Source organism: Podarcis gaigeae, assembly GCF_964106915.1.
Source record: "Podarcis gaigeae genome assembly, chromosome: 17".
NCBI lineage: Eukaryota > Metazoa > Chordata > Lepidosauria > Squamata > Lacertidae > Podarcis > Podarcis gaigeae.
The window spans coordinates 34,581,168-34,607,633 of record NC_139694.1 but is presented as its reverse complement, the minus strand read 5'-3'; the positions used below and the strand labels follow the sequence as shown (position 1 = coordinate 34,607,633).

At 48.2% G+C, this 26,466-nt stretch overlaps 2 protein-coding genes across 9 annotated transcripts in view; one reads left to right on the top strand and one right to left on the bottom strand.

Moving 5' to 3' along the window:
- The window catches only part of CC2D1A (coiled-coil and C2 domain containing 1A), a 51,564-nt gene extending 45,393 nt beyond the window's left edge, over positions 1 to 6,171 (top strand). The window contains exons 28-30 of the mRNA XM_083718583.1: positions 2,335 to 2,411; positions 2,608 to 2,655; positions 4,028 to 6,171. Coding sequence (XP_083574709.1) covers positions 2,335 to 2,411; positions 2,608 to 2,655; positions 4,028 to 4,048 — 146 coding nt within the window. The 3' untranslated portion in view covers positions 4,049 to 6,171. The remainder of the gene's footprint in view (positions 1 to 2,334; positions 2,412 to 2,607; positions 2,656 to 4,027) is intronic.
- On the bottom strand, positions 6,034 to 19,801 carry PODNL1 (podocan like 1). 8 transcript variants are annotated; one of them, XR_014559356.1, is made up of 11 exons: positions 19,510 to 19,801; positions 16,772 to 17,023; positions 16,043 to 16,136; positions 15,590 to 15,654; positions 13,612 to 13,721; positions 12,124 to 12,280; positions 11,369 to 11,484; positions 10,556 to 11,213; positions 9,087 to 9,192; positions 8,366 to 8,534; positions 6,034 to 7,312 (listed from the first exon to the last, which is right to left on the bottom strand). XR_014559356.1 is itself a non-coding variant. In XM_083719018.1 (11 exons), the coding sequence occupies exons 1-10, from the start codon at positions 19,675 to 19,677 to the stop codon at positions 8,384 to 8,386; spliced, it is 1,920 nt and encodes a 639-aa protein (XP_083575144.1). In that variant the 5' UTR covers positions 19,678 to 19,801; the 3' UTR covers positions 6,034 to 7,312; positions 8,366 to 8,383. The 8 variants fall into 8 exon arrangements, 6 of the variants coding, with proteins under 6 accessions (XP_083575144.1, XP_083575145.1, XP_083575148.1 ...); XR_014559357.1 differs by having other exon boundaries at positions 16,772 to 17,020; XM_083719018.1 differs by having other exon boundaries at positions 9,087 to 9,235.
- Positions 19,802 to 26,466: the final 6,665 nt, after the last annotated feature.

The following is a 26,466-nucleotide window of genomic DNA, read 5'->3' as shown; positions in this document are numbered from 1 at the left end:
TTGTACCTTAATTTCCATTTCTTTAGTTTAACATTGCTGAAGCTAGAATTTCCTAAAAGGTGCATTTTTTAACATTCATACAGCTTATAATGTTTTTTCAAATAGTCCTTAAATTTTTTCCAGTCCTCCTCAATTGTTTCTTCTCCCAAGTCTCGGATTCTGCCAGTCATTTCGGCCAGTTCCATATAGTCCATCAACTGCGTGTGCCATTCCTCCAGTGTGGGTAGATCTTGTGTCTTCCAATGCTTTGCAATCAGGATCCTTGCTGCTGTAGTGGCGTACATAAAAAAAGTTCTATCTTTCTTAAGCACTCTCTGGTCCACCATGCCCAGGAGGAAGGCCTCCGGTTTCTTAGGTAAGGTAAATCTAAGTACCTTTTTTAGTTCATTATGAATCATCTCCCAAAAGGCCTTCACTTTCGGGCAGGTCCACCAGAGGTGAAAGAATGTCCCTTCCGCCTCTTTACATTTCCAACATTTATTATCAGACAGGTGATATATTTTGGCAAGCTTGACTGGGGTCATGTACCACCGGTATATCATTTTCATAATGTTTTCCTTCAAGGCAGTACATGCCGTAAATTTCATTCCGGTGTTCCATAACCTTTCCCAGTCTTCAAACATAATGTTATGCCCCAAATCCTGTGCCCACTTTATCATGGCGGATTTGACTGTCACATCCTGAGTATTCCATTTAAGCAGCAAATTATACATTCTCGAAAGTAGTTTATTTTTTGGCTCTAACAGTTCTGTCTCTAGTTTCGATTTTTCCACCTGGAATCCAACCTTCTTGTCCACTTTAAAAACCTCTTGAATTTGTGCATAGTGCAACCAATCTTGCACCTTGTTTTTTAGCTTTTCCAAGCTCTGCAACCTCCAATTGTCTCCAATTTTTTCAATTATTTCCCCATATTTAGGCCAATTGGCCTCCATGTTAAGTCTCTTACGTGCCTTGGCCTCCACCGGTGAGAGCCACCTCGGAGTCTTACTCTCCAATAAGTCTTTATATTTTGTCCAGACCATCAAAATTGCTCTTCTGACAATGTGGTTTTTAAACAGTTTGTGCACTTTAACCTTGTCATACCACAAATACGCATGCCACCCAAAAGCATTGTCAAACCCTTCCAGATCTAGGACATCAGTGTTTTCCAGTAAAATCCAGTCTTTCAACCAGCAGAAGGCTGCAGATTCATAATATAACCTCAAGTCTGGCAGGGCAAATCCCCCTCTTTCTTTCGCGTCAGTTAATATTTTAAACTTTATTCGGGGCTTTTTGCCCTGCCAAACAAACTTGGAAATATCCTTCTGCCACTTTCCAAAACATTCCACCTTGTCCACGATCTGTAGGGCCTGAAACAAAAATAACATTTTCGGCAGTACATTCATCTTTATAGCTGCTATTCGGCCCAACAAGGAAAGTTTCAATCTTGACCATGTTTCCAAATCTCTTTTGATTTCTGACCAACATTTCTCGTAGTTATCCTTAAACAAATTCAAATTTTTGGAGGTCAGATACACCCCTAGGTATTTTACTTTTTTAACCACATTTAATTCTGTTTCTTTCAGGAACTCATCTGTTTCTGTAGTTGTCAAATTTTTTGCTAGAACCTTAGTTTTTTGCTTGTTCAGCTTAAATCCCGCCACCCGACCAAAGTCAGAAATTAATTCTAACACTCTTTTAGTACTAGAGACTGGCTCCTGTAGTGTTAATACCAAGTCATCTGCAAATGCTTTCAATTTATATTGTTTCACTTCGACCTCAATCCCCTGTACCAACCGGTCCTTTCTAATCATGTTCAATAGTACCTCCAGAACTGAAATAAACAATAGGGGGGATATACAAACAAAAAACAGGTCTTTGCAAGGGATGTCCTTCCCTTCTGCGATCTCAACAACGGGTGGATATAATTGTTTCTAAGATCATTGAAAGAGTACATGAGTTATGTTTTCTATTGACACAGAGTTGCAGCTGCAAATTCTATCCTTCTTAGGAATTCCTTTATGTCGGCCCATCCAATCTGCTAACGGAAGGACATTTAGTCTTGCCTGTGCAAAGACTACCCTCATTTTAACATTCGGCAAATCTACCAGATATCTTGGCAGGGATGGATACAATGGAATAATTTTTAAAAAGCATACAATTTGTTAGATTGACAGATCTTGATCTCAGCAGTTTGTGGTTGCACCTCGGTGTCTCTCAGCCCTCTCTTTAGCTCTCTCAAAACACTGCATCCCAAGAAAAGAGGCAGAGTCCCAACCTCTGGGGTTGGAGGTGAAGGGGATGCCGTTGGACACCGGAGCTGTTCCTTAGTCATGTCTCATCTTTACTCCACAGAATACCTGACCCAATTGGAGCGGTACCAGCAGTGGTATACAGAGGCAGCACGGCGCCTTGGCAGTGAAGGAAAGCGGGTAAGGTGCCTCAGTCCCCCCCCCATCCACTCCATTTTACTTCTAGATGGGGTGGGGGGGGGACAAAGACCTCAGATCCCCTTTTGAAAGCCTCTTGGTTGCACCAGTGCCTGCCTGCTTAAAGGAGCACCCCTGCCTGGTGCAACGAGAGCCTCTGTATCTACTTAACTGCCTGTTGTGTGTGTTTATTTGGCAGGATGCAGCCAAGGATGCCCTTTACAAGCGCAATCTGGTTGAGGGCGAGGTGAGTGTGCTTATTGTCACGCAAGCTGTTGTTTCTGCTGTTCTCACCCAGTCACCTCCCACTAGAATAGACAAAGCTGGCTGAATGAGTTAGATTGGGGACCAGAGGAGCTTTTCCCAGACTGGTCCTGCCTTCATAGATCCCCTGGTCATTTGTAGGGTGACTGAGGGCTCATTCAGACTACCTTTTCTGCCATGTTTCTAGGCACAGGAAAACCCTCATTTTACTGCTGAACTGGAGCAAGTGGCAATCTGCAGAAAACTCCATTGCCACTTGCTCCAATTCAGCCGTAAAATGTGGATTTCCCCAGAGGAAATGCCTGGACATTGAGTTTTGAACATGGAGTTTTAAAGATCAAACCTGTGCCTGGAAATCATGGTGCAACAGAAAGTCTGGACGAGCCCTGGGAGAGCTTTCTGGAATGATTTTAAGCAGTGCCGTCAAATTGAGCACCTGCAGCAGCACACAGCTGGAACTTTCTGGCTTGTTTGGCGCTGCCGCCTCTCTAGGTGGTTTGTTTCCCAAATCGCTTCTGGGCAGAGTGCTCTGTGGACTGAGGTGCCCTGTTCCCCCTTCTGTTGTCTCTCTCCGTAGGCATAGATCCTCATGATTCAGAATGCTTCCTCTGCCTCTCCCAATGTTAAGGATTGCATGACTTGAATGTGCTCATTTTAAAGCCCTTGACAGCTTAGGACCAGGTGACTTACGGGATCCACCACCTATCTCCATGTGTACCTGTATATTAAGATCTTCTATGGGTGCCACTGCCATGAGATGTAAAGGGATAAAGGCCTTTTCTGTAGTGGCCCCCAGTGTTAGTGTGCTCTTCCCAGAGGGAGCTCCTGGCACCTAGGATGCTGTTGTCTCTTTGGCATCTTATTGTTCTAAGCTTCTTAGTTTTAATTGAACTCTGTTGTTGTTGTTTTGTTAAGCTGCTTTGAGATCTGCATTGCAACATTCACTGTTTTTATTGATTTACTTCATATATTCACCCCCTTTTCTCCAAGAAGCTCTGGGTGGCAGCTTATGATGATTAATTAGACTTATTAGCTGCTTGTTACTCAACAGTATGCAGCTTTGCTTTCTTTTTCTGTGGCCCACCCTGGAAATTTGATGAGAGGGCAATCTATAAATGCCCAGAATCAATCAATGGTGCTCTTGGTGCCAAGGCTGGGGGTCCTGTGGTCGTCCAGGTGCTGCTGGCCTACAGCTCCCGCCATCCCTGACCGTTGGCCCTGCTGGCCAGGTGCTGGGAGCCCAACAGCACCTTGAGGGCTGCCGCAGGTTCCCCTTCCCTGGCTTGTGCCCGCCCTTTTCCTGAAAGAGGCTATGGTGGCAGAAACACTGACTGGCAAACCCTTTTGCCTTCCAGCTGCAGAAGTTTCGCAAATGAAGAAAGCGGTGGAAATGTGGAAGTCTTGGAATCGCCGGGTCAAGCAACTGCTCTCTTCCTACGTGGCCTTTTCCCCGCTGCAGGAGAACGGGGGTTTGGAGAGCAGGGTGGGGAGGGCTCCATGTATGCTGATGGAGCGGCAATGCTGCAAAGCACCTCTGGCAGTGGGCTCTTTCTAGCCTTCGCTGGGTAAATAAGAATGGAGACTCCCTTAGTTTCCCCATCAGTGGGGCAGGTCATGTGACACTGCTAGCTGGAGACAATCCATGTGACGGTTGCTTTGGCACTCTGTCCTCTGGCTCAGCCCAGACTCCCCAAGGTCCATAATGAGCCACTTTCTCAGCAGGGAGAAGGGAAAGAATCCCCCTCCCTCGCTCTTTGTTCTCCCAGCTGCTCTAGTGGCAGCTGCTGGGTGCATCCTCATTTACAGCTTGAAACAGGTTTAGTTCCAAAGGCTCCCTATCACATAGTAACCTGGGAGTGATAGTTTTGAGAGAGTGCTGAGTAGAAAAGCCCCTTGATGGAACTTCGGTGCCCAGAGTTCCTTGGTCCAGAGTTATTGTGTCAGCAAGAGAGAAGCTTGCAGCTCTCTTAAACTTGCCCTGCAGATATGCTCGGAGTGTCTTGCCTCCTCAGCCCCAGAGAGAAGGCCCCACATTATTCAACATGCACCAAACTGGCTCATTTAGGAATTTGGCACCTTCTAGTATATCCCCCAGCCTATGTGGTCTGCACTCAGCTCGCTGCCCCTCCACTCCTTCCACACCAGTCCTCCTTTGCACCAGGCACTTTGCACCTACACCTCTCTGAGCTCTGCTTGTTTGCCCTTCTATTGGTTTATTTCTTTGGGGGCTGTAGAGAGCTAATAGCTTGCTGCTTTTAACTGACCTGATCCCTCCTGAATGGCCAAAAGGACCTAGCAGGGTGCTGGCGTGACGCCTTGCTTGCCGGCTCCCGTGAGAACCCAGCTTCTGAACCTACCTCGGGTTTCTTCAGATGCCTGTGGCGGATGACCCTGCAAAGGGGGCATCCTTCTTGACCAGCTTCTGCCCCTGCTATCTGTGCAGCCCATTTCCAAGTAAGAAAAATGACTGAGCTCAACGACTGTTGCTGGGTCTTAATCTCTGAGAGGGCTGCCTGCTTTTTAAAATTATCGTTGCAATTAATGTTAATGCCTTTGGCTGCCAAAGGAAGAAACACGGGGCTGAGACTACCTGCCCCTGCTAGAGAACAGCATAAGAGACTGCTGAGGGAGACTGCCCCTTCCCTTTGACCTCCAAAGAACATAGAAGAGGCTTCCGTCCCCCATCAGCGGCCTGTTGACAACTAGGTTGCTCAAGCGCCAGCTCTGTTCTGGTGTGCAAAGACTTGTGGGGCACAGTCCATTGGCTGCAGCTTGGAGCAGGGCTTGTGCTGGCCCCTGGCCCAGACCATGTGTCATTTCTGGTGTGGGGTGGTGTTAAGTAATTGCCAGTTTCTTGGCATGTTGGATGGAGTATCCCGCATCCTCTCTGTCGTCCTTGCAGTTGGGGGAGGCATGCTGCTGTAGTCTGTGGGGTGTCCTCTTTCTGCACTGGGGCACATTGGTGTGGCCTTGTGGGGGGTCTGGGCTCCCCTTGGGCAGCTGGAAATGTGACCTTTTATGAAAGTGTTCTGTTTCCTATATTAGGTTAAAGATGTTTTAAAGGGTAAGAAATTAACTCAGGGTTGCTGCTGCTCAGGATGGATGAGGTGACGAGCTGCGGGTTAGATCTTGCACTACTGCCCCTGCCCAATTCCTTTTTAAACCAAAATTTAACTTCTCATGTCCCTGGGCAGAGGAACGATAAACAAATGCTCCAGGCAGCCTTTCTTTCCTGACCCCATTCTTACCACCCCCTCTTTGGTATTAGGGAAATTGGATTTTTATACAAGTGCCTACCTCCATGGTTGTTGCTCAGCCAGAGGCGTTGAAAGCCAATGCTAAAAACCAGAGGCCGTGAATCTGACTGTGTTACGGCTTTTATTTTATGCTTGGAGTGACATAAATATATAAAGTTTTTAGGGTGGGGGGAGTTCTAAAAACTTCTGTAAAAAAGACGTACTGGAATCTTGCACCAATAATAAACCTTGTTGAAACCTCATTTTCTTCTGGGTTGTGTTGATTGGGTCATCTGGGCATTGAGACGGTCATTCATGTGGAATCTTGAAAGTCTTCCCTCTTCTCACTTCAAACTGAAACATCTCTTGCTTCCCAGCAATCTGCAAGTAAGGTGCAAACTGCGCCCGCCACAAAAGCCCTAGCACAATCCACTAAGCTAACATTAGTTTCAAGTGAAATGAGGTGGTGTGGAGGACAGAGAGAGGAGGGCGGCCTTGAAAAGCAGGTAGATGTTGGCTTTCAGGATGAATCAAATCTTTCCTGGTTCCCTACATGGATTCCCTCTTGTTCCAGCTGTGACTCATGTGATCCTGGCTAGGGTGATGTTGCCTGGCCTTTCTACAGGGGAAACCAAAGGCTTGTGATGAATCTGGGCTCAAAACCCAGTTTCTTAACTATGGAGCCTCCCCTCCCCATGTTGTCTTGAGATTTACTCAAACATTTGCCCATGTGGGGCATCCAGAAGCTGCCCGCTGGTTCTGTGTGATGGATTCTATTCATCTCCTCCCTTGCAAAGAAGAGCTGGACCGGCACTGGGGCTTGTGACACGCAGGAAACAAGTTTGCATTTACTCTAAGGGATAAACTGGGTTGTCTAGATTAGGTAACACCTCTGTCACCCAACAGGGACGGTTTGGGTGCACCTGTTTGAGGAGCAAGGCAGAAGAAGGAGTAGAACATAGGTGCCCTGGCGGATGCTTGCGTTGTCCTAAGCAACTCTGTTTCCAAATAACGGGAGCCAAGCAGGGGCACGCAAATACCTTTAGCTAGCCTTGGCTGCCTCTTTGGTCCTAGTCCATGGAAACTTCAGCTTTGCCAGTGCCGTTGCTTAGCCCTAGGCTAAACACAGATCCATTGAAGATCAGGCTCCAGAAGTAGCTAGAATTGGAGAAATCTTGTATCTTCATCTTGTCTCTCTCGACCTGAAAAGCTATAGCTGAGTCCTGCACCTTAGAGAAGCAGACAGGGCATACTGTAGAGGCTCTGCTCCGTGCAACTGGCTGAAGGTGGAAGGACAAACACTGGGCAGTGCAAACCTCTCCAGAAGGCTGCAGGTGGGCTGAGCCATCCTGGTAGAGATGCCCAAGGACAGGCAGCGGTAGAAAGGAAGTGTAGGGTGGTGATCTGCAAAAGAAAGAGGTTCTGTCAGCTGGATCTGACACCCACCAGAGGATGACCATGTTCATAATGACAGTGGGGACATCATGTAGCCAAGACACTAAAAGCAAGTCCTCTTTTTAAAGTGAGCACACACAACACTGTCATCCAGTCATTCCTATTTCATATTTTCCTTTGGTTCTTCTGTCTTTTCTCAGAACACAGACTTTTTCAGAATGGAAAAAGAGCACATTCTCCACAGGTGTTGATGATGCCTTTAGAGTTACTCTTCTGGGCAATGATCACAGCTGTGGGCACATTTTTCTTACTGCTTTTGTGGTGGTCACCATTTTATGATAAATAAAATTGATACTTTATACTATGAGCTTTTTATGAAAGAAGTACAGTATAACACTATAACATTATGGTGTTGTTGTCATATTGTGTCTTCTTTGGCGATCACTCGTAGCTGAGTAAGATTGTCTTCCATGAACACAGTCTTAACAGCGAGTCTGTAAGTTACTGTGGAGGCCAATTCTAGATCCACACATCCTTCTACTGTGGGGAGATAGGTTTCTGGGCGGGACTTCTCCCTTTTGTCCTGAGTTGTGTAATATTGTGTAATATTGCTATAACACCAAAGTGAATTAGCATTTTAGTGTGTGATGTTCTAGCACTTTAAAAAAGTCCCAGAAAAGTGTTTTAGCAAAAGCTCAATTTTAAAATATAAAAATGGAGTCACAAAATGGTGCCCAACCCAAGCACTATAGTAAATGTGTGCTAAGTAGCAGATGGCTTCACCTGCAGCAGCTATACTGCACCTACTGGTCTTGATGGAAAATAGTGGGCTATACCTGTTTCTAACCACTTGCTCCTGCAGAAGCCAAACTAATGCTCCAGCCCTTGTACAATTCATCACAGAGCTTGTGTTAGTCACAAATACAGCAGACGTGTAATACAACTTTATGTTTGGAGAGCTTCGGATCACTACGTTCTTAGTGGTCAACAATCCCAACAAAAGCTGGAAACTAGAGTGACTTAGTTTATGAATGAACACTTTGCCACAGCTCAAAGGCTAACCTGTTCTAGGCAACCTCCTTAGGTACCCATCTGGGTGCGGACCCAGTGCCCAGCTTGCAGCAGAGAGATGGTGATAGGTTCTGGATTCCCGGTAGTGTCTACTACCTCCAGCAGTTTCAGGTCTGCAAATGCAGCTTTCGACACGTTGGCTGCCAACAAACGGTTGGATCTAGAAAACAAAGGAGGATTTGTGTGTGAAATGGGGAAAGCACTGATATGTGAAGCGTTTGTTTTTTTAAAAAAATACAACAACACAGTTCCTGGAACTTTGAAACAGCTCCAGAGGATGGATTTAATTCAAAGGAGTCAGAAATGTGATTCTGTCACAGCACAACCCTATGCATGTTTATTAGGAAGCGATGCACCAACTTGACTGCAAATGTGAACAGCCTTAACATTGTATCAGAGTATCAGAATTAGTGTGTAAAATTGCAGAATAAATTGTGTGAAGTAATTTGTTTAATTCAAGCAGGTACTCAAACTTTTCTTGTAGAATTTGGCTTGCATTTCTGCAGATTTTAAGTGTAGACTAAATGTGCAAAGAACACAGGCATGACATTTTGTTTGATGCATTCCACAACAGCAATTCAGACCCCTGGATTACATTGTTTTTTAAAGCACCACACACACACACTTCCTCCTTTATGAGCAGTGGGAATGTAATAATCTCCATGCCTGAGTGTCTATCCAAACTCTTGTAGTCAATTGTCATTTCCCTTACCTGAGAGTGATGACACGGATGTTGGGTGCTGTGAAGAAGGCCTCAGCCATAATGACAGCAATCCTGTTATGCTGCAGGTATAGATATTCTAGTGATTCTGGTAGGTCTGGTGGAACATAGGACAGCTCATTATAGCTCAGATCCAGGAGCTGGGAAAGCAAAACCAATAAAACGTTGGAGTCCCAGAGATTCCTGCCAGATCTGGAGCATCATTAAGGACAGCAGGTGCTGGACATAGGCAGATCTGCCTTGGGTTGTGAGTGACAACAACACAATCATTTGGTTTTCTTCCATACACACCACTGAAATCAGCTGGAGTGGCATAAGAGCACTGTAGCCCTAAGCTGGCCAGTGCAGGAGAACAACTGGTAGTTCCCCTTAGGGCAGGCATAGGCAAACTTGGCCCTCCAGATGTTTTTGGGACTACAACTCCCATCATCCCTAGCTAACAGGACTAGTGGTCAGGAATGATGGGAGTTGTAGTCCCAAAACATCTGAAGGGCCAAGTTTGGCCATGCCTGCCTTAGGGCTCAAACATAGTTCTATGCTTCTGGCATCCAAATGCTTGAAGCAGGATTTGTAGGAGCCATACTCTTGCCTGTGTTCTGAGAGTTACTCAAACAAAAACTGAAAGAGAATGGGCTTATCCACACTTACCTTTCCTTGGCTCTTTCCAGGCATTGTCTGCTCCTTAAATCTCTGTCTCAGCACCCTTCTTTTTTGCTCCAGAGCTTTCACTGCGAAAACCTGCTCTTTAAAGCTCAGTCAGGACAAATGGCAATCCGTGGAAACCCTGAACTGACATTTGCTCTGATTGAGCGCTAAAGAGCATGTTTTTGCAGAGAAAGCACGGGGGTATGTGTGTGTTAAAACAAAACTGCTCAGACACACAGCTTTTAAGCGTGGACCTGTGCCTTGAAAGAGCAGGGTGAAAGGTAACTGTGGATAAGCTCAGAGTCCAGTAGCTGGGAGTAGAAGCCCACATTAGCGGGAAAACAGTCACTATAGAAACATGCTGAATTTTGAGTACTTTTCAGCAGGGGCTTGAGGAGTAACAAGCACATGCAATTATTATATTGCAGCAAATCCAGGTTTTAGGCAAAGTGTGAAGTCGTTGCCATGGCTTGTGCAAGTGCATCCTGCAAATTTGTCTTGCATTGTGTGAAGCAGCACTTTCTCTAGTCTGCCCTGAACTGATGGCAATTCAACTTCTTTAGGTGACCCCAAATTCTAGGAGGAGAAAAATATGCTTTTCTTAGTAGCTAAGGACAAAAGCCCTGCCTTACACTTGTTCCCGCTTTTCCTGGGATGGCTCCTAGTTTCCACGCAGATCTCCCCATGCCCAGATTAGGAAAAGATCCAGCCCAGAGACTGTTACTGTGGACCCTTAGTTGTGTTATTGTTGTCCTAAAACCAGCTTCTGAGCCACTGGAGCACACAGAAGGGCGCCTGCCTGCCGACAGCCTCACCTTGAGTCCATGCAGCTCTTGCCAAGTGCCTGGGTAGATGCCGCTGATCCGCAGGCGGTTGTGGGCCAGGTGTAGCTCCTTGAGCATCGTGAGGTTGACCAGCCGCTCTGGAGAGAGGGAGTTGAGCTGGTTTTTCTGAAGATTGAGGACCTGAAGGCTGGAGGGGAGCCCCGCCGGTAGGAGTGTGAGCTGGTTGCCCGAAATGTCCAGGGTCTCCAGGCGCCTCAGTTTGCGGAAGGCCAGGCGATGGATGTGGGCGCTGTAGAGGTGGTTGTAGCTGAGATTGAGCTCCACCAAGGCGTAGGTGGCCGCAAAGTCCTGCAGCCCAATGTGCGCAATCTGGTTGTGCAGCAGCATGAGGGAACGGACCCTGCGCGGAAGTCCGGGCGGGACGTGCTCCAGCCGGTTGTTGTACATGTGCAGCGTGTGGAGGGAACGAAGGCGGGCAAAGGCCTCGGGGTGGACTCCCGAGGCGGTCAGGGCATTGCTCTGCAACAGGAGGTACTGGAGACCCCGCACACGGCTCAGGCGCTCGGGGGGCAGGTGGCTCAGGTGGTTCCGGCCCAGGTGCAGGATTGCAATGTTGGGGGGGAGGCCGGCAGGCACCTGCGTCAGGTTGTTGTTAGAAAGGTCCAAGTACTCCAGGCTCTTCAGCCGGCTGTAGAGAAGCAAGAGTTGAAGATTAGGAGACCGGCCAATCAGCATCCGCTCTCCTGTGGTCTTCCAGTTCCCCAGAGCTGGCCACGGGAAACCCAGCAGCCCTGGCTCTTGGCTTCGCCACCAGGGGGGCCCCATTAAAAACAAAAGAGTCACCTGAAGGTGGAGGGGTCAAGGCCATCATTGGACAGGTTGTTGTTCTGCAGGTAGAGCTCCCGGAGGCGCCACTGGCTGCTCAAGGCCCCTTTTGGGATGCGGGAGATGTGGTTGTTCTGCAAAGCGGAGCCTAGTGGTTAAGGAGGATCCCCTCCACTGCTCCCACCCCACCAGCCTAGGCGTTGGGATGTGAATAGATGCTAAGAGAGGATATATTTTTTAGATATTATCTTCCCATTATGTCAGGGAGCAAAGATTTGCCCTTTTCTATTTGTAGGGAGTTGTGTGTGAGGTTTATTGTTAGAGTTTTGTTTTTGTTTCGTAGGGAAGTAAAAAAACACACACACACACACACACACACACACACACCCTATTGAGTAAAACTAAAAACCAACTATTTGGGAGCAGGCCAGCGGTAGAGTAAATGTGAGTAAATGCCATTGAACTAAGTGGGATTTGTTTTTCACTAAACATCTGTGAGATTAAGGGCAAGTGTCTTTGAAAATGTTCTAAATGATCATAAAACAATCCAATTCCACAACTGGTAGGGCTTGGCGCTGAAGAGTCAGGAGAACAAAGGCTCTGGCTTAGTACCCCAACTTTCCTGTCCTAACTGCTGGGCCCCATTCTCCTTGAGCTAAAATCTCCCCTTCTCTCCCTCAGCTCCCCTGTTCATGGCTGGGCTCTGTTCTCTTGACTACTTGAAGCAAGCCTCTGCTTCTATACCATCCAGGTGGGAAATCTCAGCTGCCAACCTGTAAGTGGAGGCGGACGATGGCACGGGGCAAGTTCTGGGGCACGTAAGTGAGCAGGTTGCTGGAGAGGATGAGGGTGCTCACGGCATCGGAGCCGTTGAAGGCATCAAAGGGCAGACCTGTGTTGTTCAGCTGGTTGTTGTGCATATAAACAGACCTGTGGGGGGAAAGGTAAGGGACAGGTTAGGAGTGCCACCTTGTGGGCTGGCCTCATTGAGTCCTAGGGGCAGCACCCCATCCTGGATCTAAATGCTATCTGTTATGTACTGAAGTTCTAACCCTGGGCCAGCAGGGGGATACTGTAGATAGTTATGCAAATTAGGGATCGAAAGTGACGTTCAGTGATTAGATAGTTTTAGAAAATTGTTACAGTTACGTTGTACTGGAGCTCTATATAAGCAGGCTGATTCAGTGGCGTAGCGTGGGTTGTCAGCACCCGGGGCAAAGCAAGTAATTTGTACCCCCTAACCCGTGGATTTGCGCCCGGTGGGGCTGGGCCCCCTGCACCCCCCACACTACGCCACTGGGCTGACTGAACCCTTCAGTTCAGTTCTGTTCTGGCCTGTGAATAAACAAGAGCTGTCTGAAGAATCGCTGTGGCGTCTGATATGTTCACCCACAACTTAACACTATCCCCTGAGCTTGACACTGGGCTGGTGATCCTGAAGTAAGAGCATCTTCTTTTCCTAAGAGATTGCTGCAATCCTTGGCCTCTATAATGGGTCAAGCCTGATTCACACAGCACATTCTTCATATGTATACCTGCATCTAATAATTCCCTAAGAACCCTCCCACCTCCAATTTTATTTTGATATAAGGCAGCTGTTTGTGGCTTTCAGGCTGCATAAGGGACTGGGGGGAGAGGATAGCTGCTTCACCCTTTCTCTGCCAAACATTTGTGTGCTCTCTCCAAGCTCTTTTCCTCCCTGGGGGAACCCCATAGGTTGCCCTGCTGCCACCCCACCCTCAAGTGAGAAATAAGTAGCCTGATGTAAGGGGAGCAGTAGAGGGTGCCTCTGAGCAGATGCAGAGTGCCTTTTTTCCTCGTTTCATAACCCCAGCAAGCTTCTTGAGCAGAGGGTGTGGCTTCTAGCTGGCTCTGATTTTCAGAAAGTACAGTGAACGCTTGGGTTGCAAATGTGATCCATGTGGGATGCACGTTCGCAACCCGCAGCATTCGCAACCTGCATCTGCACACACACAGGTTGCAATTTGGTATTCTGTGCATGCGCAAAGCGTGATTTAGCGCTTCTGCGCATGCGCGACCACTGAAACCCGGAAGTAACCTGTTCCGGTACTTCTGGGTTTCAGCAGTCCGCAACCCGAAAGAAACACAACCTGAAGCGGCTGTAACCTGAGGTATGACTGTATAACTTTCTCTCGTACTGGGATCCCTGTAGTAACCAATATCATGCTAAAGGGTGTCTGCCAACATTCTGTGGTCTTGCTTATGTTGGAATGTGTACCAGTCCTCCGTCCCGCTTTTACCTGAGGCCAGGTTTATGCCCAAAGGTAAATGGGTAGACACGAGTCAGGTGGTTTGCAGCAAGGTCCACGATCCGCAGAGTGCTGGGTAGGAGCTGTGGCGCCACCGAAAGCTGGAAATAAAAAAAACACCAACTCACAAAATGGTAACGGCCCAAGGGACCCCAAGGGTCATCCAGGCCAACCCCCTGAGATGCAGAAAGATTTTGAACTGACTCCAGCTTCCTACATCCACACCCACCTACGGCCTGTTCAGAGGGGAAGCAGCCAGAAACATCGTAGCCTAAGAACTGGCCGGCCAGGCCCAGCCACACATCAGCAGAAAGGTCCCTTCAGATTTCAAAATGGTGGTAGAGAATGGAGCCTGCTTGCCTGCTCCGTGGTAATAATAATAAATAATAATAATAATATATTATTTATACCCCGCCCATCTGGCTGGGTTTCCCCAGCCACTCTGGTCGGCTTCCAACAGAATATTAAAATACAATAATCTATTAAACATTAAATGCTTCCCTAACAGGGCTGCCTTCAGATGTCTTCTAAAAGTCTGGCCGTTGTTTTTCTCCTTGACAACTGGTGGGAGGGCATTCCACAGGGTGGGTTCCACTACCGAGAAGGCCCTCCTGCCTGGTTCCCTGTAACTTGGCTTCTCGCAGCGAGGGAACTGCCAGAAGGCCCTCGGCACTGGACCTCGGTGGTGGTAGACTCAAGGAGAAAATGCAAAACCACGTTTTAGAATTGTGTGCCATAGCAAGAACAAGCTTCCCACATACAGAAGCTGTTTCTCTCCAATACCCTCTAGAGCATGTGGGTCTCCAGCTGTTTTTGGACCACAGCTCCCATCAACCCTTGCTAGTAGGGCCAGTGGTCAGGGATGATGGGAGTTGTTGTCCCAAAACATCTGGAGGTTCAAGTTTGGGAAACCTTGCTCTGGAGTGAACAAGAAACAGGATGGAGCTATGGATTCTGAAAGGTCCTGGGATACCAAGCATGATAAGCACATCAGTGCTATCCTTGAGTGCACCCCTTTGCTTCCTTCCCATGGAAGTGAATGGTTCCCATTATTCCCTCTCAATGGAACTCACTTTTGAGTGGACAGATTCAACCCCCTCCCCAGGCACATGAGGGGCATTCAGCCTACCTTATCTTGTAAGGTGGTAGAATGGGATGTGCAAACATATATGCACGTTTTTTATATTGTAAACTGTCTTGTGATCCTCTGATGAAGGGCGGTATAGAAAATTAATTATAATATAATATACACACTCTTAACATGATTATCCTCACATGGTCTCCTAACTGTTTCAGTGAACCTACAATACTGAATTGTTCATGCACAGCACTTCTCTTACAGAGTCGATTGCACGTATCTCAAAACATCCTTCCACAAGGACTTGTGCACTCCTGGAGGGTGAATCTTGGATGCTACTCCGAGTTCACGTAGGGCAAGATAAAAATGTAATAAATTATCCCCAATTACACCTGCTTTGAATTATCACTATTCTTACTTTGAATATATTGGAGCTTTGCACAGAAATGTCAAAGATGTCGTCTTACATTCTGTGAACCTTTTTCTCTATATCTAGGCATTTATTTTTTGGCTGCCCCTCTGGAATTTACTAATGTGTTTTTGCTCCCTCTCACAATATCTTGAAGCATCTCAGATACATATCCAACAAAGATGGAAGCATTCTGAAAAAGATGTGCAGAAGGCAAGTGCCTGCTGGTGGCTGAAATTCTTGCAAATAATGCTGGACTGTATCACAGATGGGAAACCTTCCGATGGGAAACATCTCCACCTGATCTCTCCACATAGATGTTATGGGACTCCAGCTCCCATCAGCCCCAGCCAGGAATGATAGGAACTGTAGTTCAGCAACGTATGGAGTGCAACACATTGCCTACCTGTCCCCTAGTGAATCCTACCATTAACAGAATTCAGTGGCTATGAAGATCAAACCCTTCCTAAAACACAACTCACCTTATTGTTGGCCAGGTAGATGTACTGAAGCGATTGCAGGGACTCAAAGGCTTCATCTGGGAGACCTTTAAAATGGGACACATCAGAAAAAGGCAGATTTGGGATTCATGCCCTCTACCGACTCTACCCACTAGATTTATGCCCAAGCAGCAGCAGTGATGGTCTTGTGATCTCTTGATGGGTCACGTGCAACCAGCTCTGGATCTGAAGGGGGTTGCTAATTAACAGTTCCTTCATTTGGAGCATCACAACTCCAAGGGACGGAAGGGCAAAAAACTGAGCATGAACCATTTCCTTACAACAATCAACCCATCTACTTCTCATGGGAACAAACGTCATTGGTCAATTAGGAGACAATTATTCATGTATTGGAGGGAGGGGCTGAGGGTCCCCTCAAAAGCTAACAATCCTTCAGAATGCCAGGGAAGACTCTGCTCTCTTGGGTCTGCTCACCTTCAGAGGTGATGTGGTTGTTGTGTAGATTGAGGGTTCTCAGTCCGGCCAGTCGGGACACCTCATTGTAGGGCAGCTCCTGCAACTGGTTGTTCTGCAGAAAGAAAACCAGCAGGTGGTCAGAATGAGTGGCAAGGCATTCACATGGACTCTGATCTGGGTGGCTCCTGATCTCCTGCAGTTCCATACTTCCTAGCCAAAAGAATGCCCATTGCAGAAAGTCAACTCTTTATTGTCAAAGATAACACTTGCCTTCGCTTCCACAGCTCTGGATACACCAATCTAGTGTCTAGGCAGCTATTCCCAGGCTCATACTCTATGGAGCAGTTGCAGCAACTAGGGACTGCTCCCCCTCCACCCATTTATTTACCTTCCACTGACAGGCTGCGCACATGCAATTGGAGACTATGTCTGTGTGGAAGCTGCCTCTGCTCTTCCCACTTCAGTTCTCTCCTGGTTCTGGGAGACAGTGGTGCAGGAGAGGGTAGGGAAGCACCCAGCCCTTCCCTTGCCTGCCTCCTCTTCCTCCAGCTCTGAAGCTTCCCCCTACCTCGGATTCTTGCCTCCTGGCTCGTACAAGCCCCCACAACCCACTGCCCTCCTCTCTGGAGTCAGACTCCAGCCCCGCTTCCCCCCAGTGCACAGTCCTCAGCATCCTGCCAGCCCCTGACGTACTCCCACCCAACAGGGCCACCCTCCACATCCCCTCCCCAGGATCCCCTCCGCCACCTGCAGCGAAAGATGATGGATGCCTGCAGAGATATTGCTGGGGAAGATGTGCAGGTCAAGGCCACCGCAGTCCACTGTCTCTTCTGCTGGGCAGGTGCAGTTGGCTGGGCAGCCAGGCACGTTCTGTGCTGGGGTGCCTCCCATGGGCTGGGATGTCGCCAGCAGCAGTTCGTCGTCATCAAGGCTGTCGAGCAGGAAGCTGTAAGGGATGCTTGCCAGCAGGAATAGTAGAAGACGGCCACTGCCCAGCTGCTGGGGGCAGAGGTCAGGGCTAGTCAATAAGGGCTCTATACAACCACCCTGTGCACGCTTTTCTCTCAATGCTTCCCCTGTCTGCTTCACCAGGTAGGCCAGGAAGCCCCCCTTCTCCCCCCACCCCCATAATCCTCACTGGAAATGCAGACAGAGCCCCTTAAAAGTATGGAAACGCCTCATTGATTTGGAGGGGGGAGATGGAAGGCACAAGGGGGTGCTTGTCTCTTCCAGAGGGGAGCTGGGCGAATGAATGTGCTGCATGGGAGACGGGAGAAGCACCGGATGGTGGCAAAATGAAATAAAACAGAGAGCAGCCTGTGTCGTAAATGTTTGGGTAGAGTTCCTGTGCATGGGGAAGGGTGTCAAAGATGTGTGTGGGCTCATAAACGGTTGCTTACTAGTGAAGGTGGGGGTGCCTACTCACAAACTGCTGTGCAAACCAGTGGCTTTATTGGGCCAGCATTTCTGGGGGGGGGGGGAGAAAATTGCAAACAGTTTGAGCCTAACAAGTCTGAGTCTCAGGCAGAAGTTAAAAAGCCGAAGAGCTGCAGCTGAGGAACGGGATGTGGAATTGTGCATGGAGGGGGAAGCGGCGAGGGGGTGGGACGGAGGATGGATGGATGACTGGGAGCATTCAAAGTGTTCCTCTGCCCTGAGGTTGCCTGGATCCTTTAAATCACTTCCCCACTCTCCTCCCAGCATGCCCCATTCAGGACAGGCCCAAGAAGTGGAAGAATCCATATGTCATCGTTTCCCATCAGTTAAGTCAATGCACACCCCCATTAAAATGAATGGGAGCTGAGCTTTGTGGTCCTGAAATGGGTCCAGGATTGCCCATCAGAAAGCAGAGCTGCCCAGCAATCCATCTCCACCCCTAATCTGTGGCATTCTTCTTCTTCTTTGGCGATCACTCGTAGCTGAGTAAGATTGTCTTCCATAAACACGTTTTTAACAATGAGTCTGAAAGTGACTGTGGAGGCCAATTCTGGATCCACACATCCCTACAGAGTGGGACATTGGTTTCCGGGCGGGAGCTGATGAGCGCTTGATAGCACAACCAGTCACATGGGCTGGTAATATTTTCAGCAGCCCCTTAATCTGAGAGTTGTGGCCCAGAAGACACTCTTCTTCTGCAGTGGCGTAGCGTGGGTTGTCAGCACCCGGGGCAAGGCAAGTAATTTGCGCCCCCTAACCCGTGGATTTATGCCCCCTAACCCTAACCCCCAGATGTTGCGCCCGGTGCGGCTGGCCCCCCCTGCACCCCCCACGCTACACCACTGTTCCTCTGGAGAGGAACGTGTTGTCACAGGAATACAGGGACTTTCCAATGTGCTATAAGAATACACTAAACCAAGGAGAATGGATTTTAGGGATCAAACAGCCCAGAAGGAGGGGAGGGGAAATGCTTTTCCAAATGGACCTTGAAATGGCACTGTCTGTATCCCTGTGGCCAATACTGGAGGGACCCGATGCCATTCCAGGGGCAATCTGGTATCTCTGGCCAGCTGGAAAGGCAGGAGGCCAGTCTGGCCCAAGGACGAGGGGTTATGCCATTGGCAAGGTGCGCCTGGATTTGCGTTCAGCTCCTTTGGGAATTCTTTCCAGCATGTCTGTAAATCGATCTTGGGAACCACAGAAGTCTGCTCAAAGCAGGAAACAACCAGTCCTTGTCTCCTTACCACCGGACACCGGTCTGTCAAACAGAAGAGACAGAAGCTAGAAGCCCTTGGTTCTGAGCCAAGGAGTCTTGTCTGCTTGTTAGCTTTCGCTTTTGTATTCAGAAAAAAGAAGACACAATATTTGGAAGTACGTTTCTCCTCCTTACCCTTCTTCCCGCGCCACACACTTTCTGTGTCTTAACATCACGCAGGAATTAATAATAATAATAATAATAATAATAATAATAGAAACTCTCTTCTCCACGACAGAAAGGGCTGCACATGTAAAGCATCATCATAATCAACAACCACCACCACAACCTGCCTGCTGTGCGGTTGTTAAAGACGCAGGAGACTACGATTTCCCTTCCTAGTCAGACCCAAACAGAAAGCATACCTGCTGCATCCATTAATGCTGAATAACCCGAGGTTTCGGGCTGGACAACCGTTAGCCCGCGCGGTGGCCCCTTTGCACCCAGGCGCAGCATGCACACGACCTTTCCGACCCCGCGCGACACGGGTCTTAACTCCCCGGCATCCCCGGCGCCTCCCACGCGAAAGGGGCAACTCCCCCGCGCCCGCCTGGGGAGCTCCCCGCCCCTCGGCCCCTCCGCGTCGCCCCCTGCCGGCGCGCTCCGGGGCGCCACGCGGGGGTGGGGAAAGCGGCGCCCGGGTCCCCGCTCGCTCACCATCGCCCTGCTCGGCTGGAGCCGCCTCTCCGCGGGAGGATGCCGCGGGTCGCGAATGGGATCCAGAGCCGCGCGGGGCGGCACCCCTTGCCCTCCCCGCTGGCTCGCTCGCCTTCCTTTCCCTTCTGAAACCAACCTCTCGCTGCGGAGGAGCCCAAGGAGCGCAAGGGGAAGGAGCCGGGGGAAAGCCCTCCCCTTTCTTCCCCAAAGGCAACCGGGACGGACCTGTCGCCGCTGTTTCTGCGTGGGAGTGGGGAGGAGGGGGGGGGGAGAGAAAGAATTGTTGCGTCTCCTTGTTTTCCATCCGATCAAAGTTAAGACGGGCTATTGCATAACGCTGCCTCCGCGGAGAGAGGTGGGTGAAATGCCAGCGAGGCGCAACGCTCCGGGGGCCGATCAGCTGCGCCGCGCCCGCGGACTGACTGCTTTCTCCAGCGCGCCCACCTTAGTCCTCGTACCTCCTCCAGTTAACCTGTCAGCGGCGGCACCCCGTGCTCTCCCAGGACTTTCAAGGCTTGTCTTACTTAACACCTAAGAAAAATATGAGACTTGGCACAAGGAACAGAGTGCCCCCTGACCATGCTCAGAGGGCCCCTGCTGTGGTTTCAAGCAAAAGCCGCTGGGGGACAGGTATCTGCCCTTACAAAGTGGCTGAGCAAAGTGCAGAGAGTCAAATATCAATCAAACTTGCACTGTAAAAATTACAACAGGATAAGGTTAAGGATAGGGACGCAGGTGGCGCTGTGGGTTAAAACCACAGAGCCTAGGACTTGCTAATCAGAAGGTCGGTGGTTCGAATCCCCATGACGGGGTGAGCTCCCGTTGCTCGGTCCCTGCTCCTGCCAACCTAGCAGTTTGAAAGCACCTCAAATTGCAAGTAGATAAATAGGTATCACTCCAGCAGGAAGGTAAATGGTGTTTCTGTGCGCTGCTCTGGTTCGCCAGAAGCGGCTTAGTCATGCTGGCCACATGACCTAGAAGCTGTACGCCGGCTTCCTCGGCCAATAAAGCGAGATGAGAGCCGCAACCCCAGAGTTGGCCATGACTGGACCCAATGTTCAGGGGTCCTTTTACCTTTAAGGTTAAGACTATCACATCAAAGTCATCAGCTGCAATCTGAATGACAGGCATTTGACCTTCAAAATGACTTTTCCCCCCTCTCACACACCTGCCCACCTCCCAGGACACTTACAGCACTTCTCTGGAATATCTGCATGTTTGTACTTCAGACCCACACACCACCAATCAGTTTTTGGGACTGCAATCTGTTATCCAGTGGCTGCCACCAGCCTTCCTCTGCAGCTCTTTACCTTTGGAAGAGAATCTGCCAAACACTTAAAGACTACCTGGTTCCAGGGTCACAAAGTTAGGGCAAGTTGGGTTCCATTCTCTGTCCAGCTGCAAAATGCCCTGATTTTATTCCCCCGGAACAAACTGGAGGAATCAACAGGACAGGACGATTGTCACGGTCCAGTTCACGGGCAATCGAGGTCCCAGCTGGGGACATTAGGACTGGGGGCAAGATGGCGGAGTGGGAGCAGGAACGGAAGTCCAGAAGCCAGGAATTGGGAAGCCAAGAGTCTGAGGGTCAGAGAGCTGGGAGTCAAGAAGCCAAGGGTCCAAGGGTCAGGAAGCAAGGAGTCATGAAGACAGGGGTCCGAGGATCAAGGAGAAAGGAGTCACAAAGGCAGGGGTGCAAGGAGTCAAGGAACCAAACACAGCAAAGCAGAGAACGTGTTGCTGTGGCAAAGAGCTGAAGGGAAATGCTGACCTTATATCTCTTCCCAGCTCTTGCCACCAGATGCTGTGAGTTACCAATCGGCCTCACCTGTGAGGCCGCGCCTTGCCTCTCCAGAACAAACTTAGGAAGGCCCCAGTCCTGGTCACAGGGCCTGGCTCCTGCCTGCAGTGGCATAGCGTGGGTGGTCAGCACCCGGGGCAAGGCAAGTAATTTGCACCACCTAACCCGTGGATTTGCGCCCCCTTACCCATGGATTTGCGCCCCCAAACCCCCAGATGTTGCGCCCGGTGTGGCCGGCCCCCCCTGCACCCCCCACGTTATGCCACTGCCTGCATGCACACCTGACAATGATGCCCACATGCTTTAACAGGGTATGTGGACCATGATATAAACAAATTCGTTTCTGTTATTATCCTTGCACTAGCCCATTGTTTATATCCTGCCTTTCAGGATACAGTTCCTTCAAAGGCAGCTTATATTAAACTACATTTTAAAACTACAATAAACAACAGCAACATATAAAAAGTCATCCTTGCCACAGGGCACTTAATGGTAGAATGTGTCTGTCTTGAAAGGAGACAGTCCAGATGGAATAGTTGCCACGGTGGTCTTCACCTGCCTCCCTCTCTCTACTGGGCTCCTTACACATTCAAAGCACATTTCCCTTCTCAAAGAATTCCGGGCACTGTAGTTTGTTTATTCTTAATGTTGTTGTTGTTGTTAATAATAAAAAAAATTAAAAAATTGTTTATAACCCTTCATCCAAAGATCACAAGGTGGTTCACAACATAAAAACAGAAAATTAAAACACAAAATACATAATAAACACTTTTAAAAAGGCACAGAATGTTATCAGTCCAAGGCCTGGTTATAGAGAAATGTATTTGCTTGCCGCCTAAAGGTATGTAATGAAGGTGCCAGGCAAGCATTCCTGGGGAGCCACTGCAGAAAAGGCCCACTTTTGTGTTGCTGCCTTTCGGACCTCTCATGGAGGGGACACACAAACAAGGGCCTCGGATTATGATCACAGGGTCCAGATGTGGGGAGAGGTGGTCTTTGAAGCACAGGTGGCAACCATTTTGCACGGGGGGTTCGTTCCTGGCTCCCCTGTGCATTGGTGGAGCATGCATAAGTCCACTTCGCCTTGTTATGCTCCCATTCTGCCCTCTTCCAAGTCCAAAAGGAGCCAGGTGTCGGTGGTTGCGCATCAATTGGACACATGCAAAATAGTTGCCGCCTGTATTGTTAAGGGTTGCTGGGAATTGTAACTACAGCATGGAAAATTATTGGAGGGGGAGAATATGTTTCATGTGTGCTGTAAAGCTGTAGTGTTTACAAGCCCTGACTGTAGATGGCCCTGTGGTGTGGGGAAAAGTCCAACTGGAGCAGGTTCTGAGGTGGTCTTCATAGGAACGTAGGACAAAGACTGCTGGATCAGGCCTATGGCCCATCTAGTCCAGCATTCTGTTCTTCCAGTAGTTGATTAGATACCAGTGGGAAGCCTGCATACTGGGCATGAACACAACAGTAACCTGCCCACCTGTGATTCCTATCAACTGGTAATCTTCATTTGTCTCCCCATTCTCTACAAGTCTCCAAAAACATATTGAGAGGGACTTGAACTCACTGAATCTTCAAGGAAATCTGGCTCTAGTGGAGAGCTCAGGAATCGGGACAGCTGCAACGAAAACAGGAAGTTGAGTAGGCATTTATCTGTCTGTCATAACACTAAGGCATGAGGCCATCCAGTGAAATGGATGAGCAGTAGATTCAGGAAGGGAACAAGAAATTTATGATTCTCTTATGCAATTTGCTGACATGAGATGTGGGGTTGGCTTAGCCTTAGATACAAAAAGGCTAGACAAGTTTATGCAGACAACTTGTGTGGCTTTATCAGCAGGTATTAGTCATGATAGGTGCTCAGCGGCAGCGTATATTTGAACACGAGATGCTAGGAGATTAGCGAAGGGTAGGGCTGTTGCCTTCTTGTCCTGACTGGGGACTTCCTGGAAGCTGGCCACTGCTGGAAGCAGGATGTTAAAGCAGAAGGAAATGTGGTCTGATCCAGCAGGGCTGTATGCACTCTAGTCAACATCCCCTTAGAAAGACAACATCTGTGCCTTTAACAAATGTGCAGATATAGTGAATTTTGGATTGTGCGGCAGTAGCAGCACCATCGCAGAAAAAGCCAACTATAAAGTAACTTGCTTTGCCCCCAAAAGGAATATGGCATTCTACTCAGATTTGTGATGGTGCCGTTTTAATAAAAACATACTTGTCTGCCCATCACTCGTCCCTACAGGCTTCTCATGTCCCCACTTTGGGGAGCCCTGAATTATGCAATGCAAGAGTTGGTAAACAAGAGCAGGTGGTTCTGGTTTTTCTGATTGTCATGCAAATTTATACAGCTCCGAAAGCAGATGCCAGGAATATTTCAGTGACTCTGGAATGGATCACTTTTAGTTTCCCATATGTCATTGGGATGAGATAGAGGAATTCTGTGAAGCCATGGGCAGGGGCTCACTTCATTCGGACAAAAAAAAAAAGCTTCCAGATTTGGCTCACGTGTAGGGCTTAATTTGAACCAGGGCTGAGCCCAAGACATGTGCGTAGTTTCAGTGCTTTATTTCAGACAGTAGAATTTGTTTCAAAATCTAGTTCTGGGTTTATCATTTTTCCTGGAACTCAATTTCTCTGTTGCTGCAGACAGCCTGCCTCAATGTCTTGACTGCATACTTCCAGCCTACCAGATTTTCAGACGTATAAGAATCTGATATGCAAAATTATCTAGGTTGGAGAAAAACAGAAGTGTTACAGGGCTGAACTTAACTTGGCAGCGAAAGGACACAGTTCTTTGTTTGAAGACTGCCAAACAGTAACATCTGACTAGCTGGCTTGAAAGCACTATTTATAGCTTCCTTTCCTGGCTTGGCTTAAGTGAGGGATATATAAACACTTTTCTTGTTTATTGTTTTGTTATTGGTTCCCTCACCTCTTCCTTGTTATGTTTGCCAGCGTATTCAATTCTGTGCCAGGCTGGGGCACACAGCACAGCCAGGACTCCATCTCCAGTTAGGATGACACCAAGGCACAGTCAAAGCCCAAGAAGTGCTGAGATAAATAAAAAAGGGAAGAAAAACAGGACATTTTAACTCTGCCCTTGCAAAATCTGAGATATAAACAGTGCCATGCATTTCAGTGAAAAGCACATAGGGCAGAATTACTGGGTTTGCGTGCTCTCTTGTCATCGATGGTTTTGTTTCTAGACTACCTGTCATCAGACGATTGCAAGGAAGTATACCACAATATAAAAACTTCCCAGAGCCCAGTAAGCAAGGAAAACTTGCTGGGTGCACATGTGGGTGAGGACATATAAATGGTTTCTCCGCTCTCCATTTAGTTATTCATTCCCCTCCACCTCACATAAGGTTGCAATGGTGTTAAGTAAATTGTGCTCAGGTTGTGGGTTTGCTGTATAGTTTTCTTAGGGACTGCAACTAATCCAGAATGCGGCAGCTAGACTGGTGACTGGGAACGGCTGCCAAGACCATATAACACCGGTCTTGAAAGACCTACACTGACTCACAGTGTTTCCGAGCACAATTCAAAGTGTTGGTGCTGACCTTTAAAGGCCTTTAAAGACCTTTAAAGGCCAGCCTCGGTCCAGTATACAGTGGTACCTCGGTTTAAGTACTTAATTCCTTCCGGAGGTCCATTCTTAACCTGAAACTGTTCTTAACCTGAAGTACCACTTTAGCTAATGGGGCCTCCCGCTGCCTCGCACCGCCGGAGCACGATTTCTGTTCTCATCCTGAAGCAAAGTTCTTAACCCGAGGTACTATTTCTGGGTTAGCGGAGTCTGTAACCTGAAGCATCTGTAACCTGAGGTACCACTGTACCTGAAGGAGCGTCTCCACCCCCCTCGTTCTGCCCGGACACTGAGGTCCAATGCCGAGGGCCTTCTGGCAGTTCCCTCGCTGCAAGAAGCCAAGTTACAGGGAACCAGGCAGAGGGCCTTCTTGGTAGTGGCACCCACCCTGTGGAACATCCTCCCACCAGATGTCAAAGAGGAAAACAACTGCCAGACTTTTAGAAGACATCTGAAGGCAGCCCTGTGTAGGGAAGCTTTTAATGTTTAATGCTATTGTATTTTAACATTCTGTTGGAGTGGCTGGGGAAACCAGCCATATGGGCAGGGTATAAATAAATTATCATTATCATTATCATTATCGTTGTTGTTGTTATGTATTTTTGCTAGAAGAGTCATCCGGACTCAGTGATTTGTCAATTTTTATTTTATCAAGAAGCCCTAGAACTTCATCTCTTGTCACTACTATTTGCCTCAATTCCTCAGACTCCCTTCTTGTGAAAGTTCAGGCCCAGGAATCTGCCCTATATCTTCTGCTGTGAAGACAGATGCAAAAAATTCCTTTAGCACACCTTTTACTCCGTTGTCATCTAAAGGTCCAACACCCCGCCCTAGCCAATCTCCTGCTACTAATGTATTTAAATGATTTTTTGTTGGTGGTGTTCTTCATGTTTTTGTTTAGCAATGTGCTCCTCAAATTCTTTTTTTAGCATCCCTTCAGGGGGTTTTAAAAGCAGATTTTCCAGCTGCACAAATTCTCTGTGAGACATCATGTCACACATGCATGCATACACAAAGTGTCAAATGAACACACAGTATGATTTGCTTACACCTGTGGCAGTTTTTCCATAGAAGTTAGTCATTCTCATTCTCATCTCCAGCAAAACCCAACATACAAGTGCAAGGGCCACTTCCTGAAAATTGTCTATCTACTCCTCTGCCTCATCAAACTTGTGCTGCCAAAATTGGTATGTCTCAAGCAGTCTTCTTGGCCCTGGAAGTACTTTTCTTCATCTGAAGTACACATTCTGGCTGAACTTCTAATATTGTGGCTAAGAGAGCTTTTGAGGAAAACAGAATGAATGCAATTTAGATTGTGGACATTTAGGAGGGAGAAATAAGTCTTATTTAGCATAAGTACTGTGAGTCACCTTGCTCTCTTAGGTTCAGATTGAGTACAAATCTAAACAGCAACAAAAATGAAACAGAAAGCACGGGCATAGCCAGGATTTTTGTTGCAGGGGTAGAACCTCAGATTTGTATTGATTTATATTGCATTAGGGGGACAGCTGCCACCTGCCCCCACCCCAGCTACGCCTATGGCAGAAAGTGTGTAGCCTTGTGGAATCCTAGATCAACATACTACTTGATGATAGCACTGAAATGATTTTGGGAATGGTGCATCCCAAAGGGTTAATGCTGTAGCATAGAATATTGTAATGCCATATGCCTTAGACCAGGGGTAGGCAAACTAAGACCTGGGG

Coding starts and splice junctions, on each gene's coding strand:
- PODNL1 (XM_083719018.1), bottom strand. CDS start 19,677: ATGGAAAACAAGGAGACGCAACAATTCTTTCTCTCCCCCCCCCCTCCT. Junction 17,024..19,509: donor GGGCTCCTCCGCAGCGAGAG/GTTGGTTTCAGA, acceptor CTCTGCCCCCAG/CAGCTGGGCAGTGGCCGTCT. Junction 11,485..12,123: donor TCGTCCGCCTCCACTTACAG/GTTGGCAGCTGA, acceptor TCCGCTTTGCAG/AACAACCACATCTCCCGCAT.